This window comes from Myotis davidii, unplaced genomic scaffold (assembly GCF_000327345.1).
Source record: "Myotis davidii unplaced genomic scaffold, ASM32734v1 scaffold135, whole genome shotgun sequence".
Lineage (NCBI taxonomy): Eukaryota > Metazoa > Chordata > Mammalia > Chiroptera > Vespertilionidae > Myotis > Myotis davidii.
In genome coordinates, this window is record NW_006289813.1 from 3,329,911 (window position 1) to 3,338,006 (window position 8,096).

The following is an 8,096-nucleotide window of genomic DNA, read 5'->3' on the forward strand; positions in this document are numbered from 1 at the left end:
TTCTCTCCTGCAGCTTCTGCGGGTCTCAGTGTGCCTTTCCTTCCTTCTAGTTGTAGAGTTTACAGTCAGCCAGGCTTCCTGTGGTTCTGGATGAAGTCCGTATTGTTTCTCTGAGGTATTAATCAATTGTTGTGTGCGGCATTAATTTCCCGGTGTTTATCTCTGCCGCCATCTTAGTTTCTCCTTACTCACTGTTTTATTATACATAATATTTTTTAAGAAAAGGTTGTTTAATTTTATAAAAGGACTAGAGGTCCGATGCACAAAATCCGTGCAAGGGGCTTGGCCCCTGCTGTCACAGGGGCTGTCTCTGCCTCGGCTCCCACTACTGCGGCTTCGTCCAGAGGGTCGTCTAGAAGGACATCAGTCTAATTAGCATATTGTGCTTTTATTATAGATTAGAAATAATTTGAGTGTTTGCCTTTGCTGGGCTTTGGTAAGGTAAGAGCTGTGTTTCATCAATATAGTACAAGGTTGAACTGTATGAAGTTACTGTTTTTTAATAGGTTAAAAATGAATATTAGTAATTTTATATCTCAACCTAGTATGTGCTGGAAAGTACATGAATTCTTTATCATTATGATAGTTTTGCCTAGTTTAGATACTGCTTTTTAAGAATTTGTTACCACTTCCTAGTAATAATAATTAACATTTATACATCGCTTTATAGTTAATAAAAAACTTTCCCAGATTCTTATTTAGTTATCTATAAGAAAATAATGTTAAACTCTCCTTTGTCAAATAATTTAAATACCTGCAAGTGCATTTTTATATAATAATATGAATTTTTTAAAGAGGCTAGGTTTTTGTTTTTTTTTAACCTATGACTGTTCAACAGGCAGTGTTATAATGCAAAGCAGAAACTACCTGCTCTGTATAATAAAAATTGGTTTAAAAGACAGTACTTTTAGTGTAAATATTGAAGTAATACCTACTGCATTTTTGAAATATGAATTTTTTTATGTTTGGCTACTAATAAGAATTATATAGATGAGATAAAACATGCTGAAGTTTAGCTTTAACCACACATGGACTTTAATTTTGTGGTCTCATCAGGCAAAATATTTGTCACATAAATTTGTAATTATCAACATTACAATGACTGGAGCCTCCTAGTAACGGAAACATATTCGTCCTAAATTTATCTTTGGCTAACTTACAAACTATTGTGTAGTAAAACTGTTTTTTATATGTGGCTTGTGGAACCAGTCTCATTTTATAATTATCTCTATGTATGCATTTTAAGTTATTTTTCATTACTCGGCTAAAAACAGTTGTAATTTTCCTAAAAACGCATAGAGAGGAAAAGAGCATTTTAGTGCAAATTTGTCTTAAAAATGTTGGCAAGAAATAGCATCCTTTTAAAAATATATATATTAATTTAGGGAATAAACTTAATGTAGTTAGGTTCTTTTGTTTTAGATTGAGTGGTGAAGTAGAATTGATCATTTTTTAATACCATATCACTAATGTAACTGGCAATTTGTGAGCTATAAATGTGGTTTAAAGCAGAATTCTGTTTGGAGTGATAATTTTTTTATAGTTTAGGTAGCTATTACTTAGCCATTTATGTTAAGACCTTGTATTAATGTATAAAAAAATCTCTACACATTCATCATGAATAGCTATGAATATTCTGCAAGAAATGATTTTGTTTTATTCTCTTGTTCTTTTTTTTTTTTATAGCTGTCATTATTAATTATGCAAGTGAAATGTTTAACTGCTGAACTCAGTCAATGGCAGAAAGAAACTCCTGAAAGTAAGATTCTTATTTTTAGGTTTATATTTTTGTAAACAAAGTAATGGCAAATTAATGATCACTAGCCCGGCCGGTGTTGCTTAGTGGTTGAGCGTAGACCTATGAACCAGAAGGTCACAGTTCAATTCCCGGTCAGGACACATGCCTGGGTTGTGGGCTCTGTCCCTGGTGGGAGGCACGCAGGAGGCAGCCCATCAATGATTCTCTCTCATCATTGATGTTTCTATCCCTCTCGCTCACCCTTCCTCTCTGAAATCAATAAATACATATTTTTTAAAAAGATACGAATAATGTGTATGGCATGATCCCATTCTTGTAAAACCAGCACTGACAAAATTAATAACTCTTGCATGTATATGAACAGATAAATGTGTATAGGTACACATGAATAGGATCCTATGCACAAAAGGAATGCACTAGAGGTTATTAATTTTGAATTTTAATCATTGGGAAAACAAAATAAGAAAAGAAAAAGCCACTAAAAACAGAACGCATGATAGCACATTTGTCTAAATCAGTGGTCGGCACACTGCGGCTCGCGAGCCACATGCGGCTCTGTGGCCCCTTGAGAGTGGCTCTTCCACAAAATACCGACTTCTGCGCATGGACCATGAAGGTTCAATCGCACTGTACATGCGCGCCTGCACGTGGTATTTTGTGGAAGAGCCACACTCAAGGGGCCACAGAGCCGCATGTGGCTCTCCAGCTGCAGTTTGCCAACCATTGGTCTAAATTAATATATATGTAGAGATTCTAAATAAGAATAATTTCATAAACTGTACATATTTCACAAAAAGTTCTGTAACATTAAATGGAAAGGAAAAGTGGTATCTGAGAAACCACAAAGTCAAATTCTTGATTTTTCAAAGTTAACTAAGCATATGTTAATTTTGTTTCTATAGTACTTCCACTGAGTGAAGAGGTTCTGGTAACATTAGGAAAAGAAGAGGTAAGTCACTTAATGAATTTTTAGTCACCCTATTGTAAGTGTTTTAGGTAAGTTCATGCCATAAGGAATAGGATAAAGATTCTTTAAAACCATCTTTTCTACTTTGATATTAATTATGCTTTCTTGAAGAAAATATTTTATAATTTTTGGACTTTTGATATTTATTACTGTTATTTTTTAATTTTTTTAAAATTACAGTTGACGTACAATGTTATATTACTTTTGGGTATACCACCTGGTGATTAGACCTTTATATAACTTGCGAAGTGGTTATATTCCATTGTATATGTACCAGTTCTTTTTTATTCATTTGTCTATTGGTGGGCATTTAGGTTGCTTCCATATCTTGGTTATTTTAAATAATGTGCAGTGAATATACAGATACATATGTCTTTTCCATAGTGTTTTGGGTTTCTTTGGAATAATAACCCTGAAGTGGAATTACTGGGTACTTCTTTGTCTCTTGTTATACCTTTGTTTTAAAGTCTGGTATAAGTATTGCTACCCAAGCTTTTTTTTTTTTTCCATGAAATATCTGCTTTATACCTTTGTGTATCTTTCAGTCTGAAGTGAGTCTTGTAGACAGCATATATATGGGTCTTTTTTCTTATCCATTCAGCCAACCTGTGTCTTTTGATTGGAGCATTTTATCCATTTGTATTTAAAAGTAATTTAAAGATATATGTTTATTGACATTTTATTATTAATATTTTTTATCTTCTTCTTGTAAAAGAAGACCCTTTAACATTTTTTATAAACTGGCTTGGTGGTGATGAACTCCTTTAGCTTTTTCTTGTCAGGGGAGCTCTTTAACTCTTCTTCCATTCTAAATGATAGCCTTGCTGGGTAGAGTAATCTTGGTTGTAGGTCCTTGCTTTTCATCACTTTAAATATTTCATGCCACCCCCTTCTGGCCTGCATAGTTTCTGTTGAAAAATCAGTTTTATGGTAGTTCCCTTTTAGGTAAGTAACAGCTTTACTCTTGCTGCTTTTAAGATTCTCTTTGTTTTGAACCTGTTGCATTTTAATTATAATATGTCTTGGTGTGGGCCCCTTTGGTTTAATCTTGTTTGGGACTCTGCAATTCCTGGACTTACCTATTTCCTTTGTCAAATTAGGGAATTTTTTAAAGTTCTTTTTTAAAGTTTCAATCTTTTTGGTAAAGTACTCATTTTGTTCATGGATTTTATTTTTGAGTTTATTAAACTTCATATCTGTATTTTCTTATAACTCATTGAGGTTTTTTTTTTCAGAACTGCAATCTTGAATTCTCTGTTATTTAAATTACATATTTCTCTGTCTTTATGTTTATTTTCTGGAGATTTTTAATTTTATTTTTGAGCTGCTCTGTTATCTTGGTTATTCATGGTGGATTCCTTCTCTACTGAGGTATCTATATGTGAGTGGCATTTCTCTAGTAAATTGATAAGAAGTCTTTCTACTGTTTTCTAGTAGGTGGCATTGAAGCACAAGTTGTTTCGTCTCTTGCACAGCTCTGACTTTCAGGTCTCCGTAGGATGATGGAAATGTCCTGTGTTCCCTGGGAAGGTGGGCATTTCCTCTGTGTTCAGGTTGCCTCAGTGTCACAGGCCAGACCCATTGGGGGAATGTGGTGGACGATTTGTCCTAAATCTGTGAAATCCCAGTGCTGTCCACTGCAGCCAGATACAGCTGTGATGGATGGGCGCGGCTGTCTTTGTTGCTTTGTTCTCCCAGTAATGGTGACTGGCAAACCTCAGCGGCCTCCCCTCTGTGTCTTCACCCAACCCTGGATTAGTCACAGAGTGTGCCTGTCATCCCTGCCCAGGCCACTGGGTTCAGCCACAGTTCATACTAACCGTTCCTTCAGGAATACTCACTGTATCTCTCCGCTCCTCCCTGCTGAAGGGAGCACCAGTGCTAACCTGATTCTGCCCCTCTTTAGGCTGAGCCTCTCAGTGAATTCTGGGCCACGAGATCCAGGCTGCGTCCTTGGCACCAACTCAGCTCTTCTCCCTTCCCACCTCCCCCGTTTTCTTCTTCTTGCCCACCTTCAGTTGTTTCAATACTCGGATCTCTCAGATGTGTTTGTTGAGCAGGAAATCCTTTGTTGAATTATAGCTGTTCAAACTGTTGAAACGTCAAGGAGACCTCTGATGCCACCGTTCCTTTGGCCACAAAGTACACTTCTGATGCCAACTGTCAGGGTTTTCCCCAAGACCACTCTTCGGTTCTGTGATTAGCTAGATAGGCTCACAGCATTCAGAAGAGCTATTATAGTCATGGTTGTGTTTATTATAGTGAGAGGACACAGGCTAAAATGAGCAAAGGGAAAAGGCACGTGAGCCAAGCGTATAGCTGTCCTTTCCTAGTGGGTGTGTTTACTTCTCCCTGCAACTATGTGTGACAACTTGGTCAAAGTGTGGTCCAACAGGGAAGTTCGCCTGGCCAGTGTGGCTCAGTGGTTGAACATCAGCTCATGAACCAAGAGGTTGTGGCACGTGCCCGGTTGCCGGCTGGATCCCCAGTAGGGGGTGTGCAGGAGGCAGCCAATTGAAATTTCTCTCTCATCAATGTTTCTAACTTTCTATCCCTCTCCCTTCCTCTCTCTCTAAAGTCAATAAAAACATATTTAAAAAAAAAAAAAGCCCGGGAAATGCATTTCAGCCTGTTGTCCATGGTTTTTATCAGGAGACCCATCACTATGCATGCAGGGCCTCCTTGACCGACTTCAGCTACGCAGACTCCAGGTCCCAGAACAAAACGCATTTACCAGGAATGACATAGTTAGAATAAACTGTGTAATCAGGCTGGTACCCACTGGCCCAGGGCTCCGGGCATACGCCAAACACTCGCAATAGGCAGAATATTCCAGTGTCTCATAGCTTCTCTTCCAGGAATCCACCAGGTGCCAGTCCTAAAGAAAAGCCTTTTTTGGTAATGTGCAGAGTTTGCGCAACCTTGGCCTGCTGAGTTAACTCTTTCACTGAAACTTGTCTTTTTATTCTCTTAAGTGTCTTTTGAAGAACATAAGCTCATAATTGGATTAATTCTATTTTATCAACTCTTAAAGTTTATGCTCAAATATAGGAAATATTTGTCCAACTTAAGGTCACAAAGATGTTCATGTGTGTTTTCTTTTAGAAATCTTAAAGTTGTAGGTTTCACATTTAGGTCTATGATCCATTTTGAAATAATGTTTATACATGAAATAAGTTGTTGATAAAGGTTTATTTTTTGCATATAGATACAAATTGTTCCAAAGAACTATCTGTTTTGACTTTTCTTTTACTGAAATTTAATTGCCATGTGTGGGTGGATCAGTTTCTAGACTCTTTATTTGTTCTCCTTTCTGTGCTTTGGATGTCTCTTCCTTGGTTCTGTGTTTCTGTCTTAATCCAATACCACATTATTTTACTTACTGAAGCTTTGTAATAAGTCTTGAAAATAAATTGTGTGAGTTACCTAACTTTGTTTTTTTTACCAAAATTGTTTTATTTTTCATATAGAGTTGGCTTGTCTTTCTATCCCATAAAAAAGCTTACTGGAATTTTGATTGAGGTTGCCCTAAATCTATTTATTTATTTATTTACTTTTAAAAATATGTTTTCTTGATTTTAGAAAGAGAGACATCGCTGTGAGAGAGAAACATCTATCGGTTGCCTCCTGTATGCACCCCGACTGGAACTTAACCTGAAACCTGGGCATGTACCCTGAATGAGAATTGAACAGGAGACCTTTTGGTGCATGAAACAGTGCCCAGCCAACCAGGGCTAGACTTACTTTGTTTTTCATAGACTTTATCACTCACTGAAATTATATATTTGTTTGTTTGTCTGGTTTCCCCTCTTCGTTCTGTTCACCTTTGTATCTCTGACTCCCTTCAACAATGCCTGACAGTCAATAAATATTTGTTGAATGAGTAATACTGATTTGTGTTTGTTTTTGTATAGTCTCCTTAGAAAAGAGACTTAATTTACCTGATTACTGAAAACTCACCATTAAATTTCCTTTCAGTATGTAATGTATTGCTCAAAAACCCCGTCTTATATTTTTGAATTTGACAATGGAATATTACAGAGAACTTAGCACCTGCTCTATATGTCCATTTTAAAGACTTTCTGCTCAGATTTTTTGCTGTTAATTTCTGAATATAAATTTTAGAATTAAACATAAATTTTACTATCATTCAGAAATATAACTAGTTATATGATTAAAGAATAAGCAATTAATATGAATTATTTTGTTCTAGTTCCAAAAATTGAGACATGATCTTGAATTGGTACTGTCTACTATTCAGTCAAAGAATGAAAAGTTAAAGGAAGACTTGGAAAGGTATATTTATAATTACTATTAGTCATTGATTTGTTGAATTGGCATTGATGTTTTATTTGGCTGCTTTATTGGCCTTGATGTTTTATTTTTCTGTGTTGAAAGGGAGCAACAATGGTTGGATGAACAGCAACAGATATTTGAATCTCTTACTGCACTACACAATGAATTGAAACATCAGATTGTGACAGAATCAAGGTATTATTTTTGTGTCCTATGTTTTTAAACTAGGAGAAAGTATTTTCTTTCTTTTTTAACATGAAAAGGGGTAAATTTTACCAGAAAATATGAGTCTTATACCAGCTTTTGATTCTATTATTACATGATCTTCTATGAATGACTTGACTTTTAGTTTCCCTATATATTAAATAGAGAATATTACTTTCATAAAACTAGTTAAATTTGGTTTGAGCAAATGAAATTTGAACTGAGTTCTTGATCAACCTTATGAGTAACCAGTTTTATATACTTAGGTATTTTGTCAGTGAACTATTTCTCTTCATTATTTTGAAATCTATTAGAACCTTTAAAGAGCTGAAAACTAAACTACATGATGTAAAAGAATACAAGGAGAAACTATTGGTTACCTTGAGTGAGTTTCTAGAAGACCACTTTCCTCTGCCTGATAGAAATGTTAAAAAGAAAAGGGTAAGTTTTAAAGAAAACATTCATGTGTATATGCATGTATGAAATTGTTTCAGATAGGATCAAGTGTAAATTTTCTGATAAATATTTCTGTTTATTATACATTTCAAACACACACACATAGATAGATGTAGAGAAATAATTCCTCATTACATTAAAATATTTATTGAAAAATTAGAAGCAACTTTGTTGTTCAAAAATACAAGAGGAGTTAAATACATTTTTTTATATTGTATCCATATGATGGGGAAAATGCAGCTTTAAAGAACCTGTTGAACCCTGGTCCAGTGGCTCAGTTGGTTGGAGAGTTGTCCCATACACCAAAAGTTGGTGGGTTCGATTCCCAGTCAGGGCACATATCTAAGTTGCAGGTTTGATCCCTGGTGGGGCAGGAGCAGGGAGCAACTGATCAATGTTTCTCTCTCACATCAA

The 8,096-nt window shown here is 35.6% G+C and overlaps 1 protein-coding gene across 3 annotated transcripts in view; it reads left to right on the forward strand.

The window, feature by feature from the left end:
* Positions 1-8,096, forward strand: part of CENPK (centromere protein K) — a 23,580-nt gene that overhangs the window by 8,269 nt on the left and 7,215 nt on the right. For all 3 annotated transcript variants that reach the window (XM_015563069.1, XM_006762419.2, XM_006762420.2), the window contains exons 4-8: positions 1,687-1,759; positions 2,662-2,708; positions 6,940-7,022; positions 7,125-7,217; positions 7,541-7,667. In XM_015563069.1, coding sequence (XP_015418555.1) covers positions 1,687-1,759; positions 2,662-2,708; positions 6,940-7,022; positions 7,125-7,217; positions 7,541-7,667 — 423 coding nt within the window. The remainder of the gene's footprint in view (positions 1-1,686; positions 1,760-2,661; positions 2,709-6,939; positions 7,023-7,124; positions 7,218-7,540; positions 7,668-8,096) is intronic.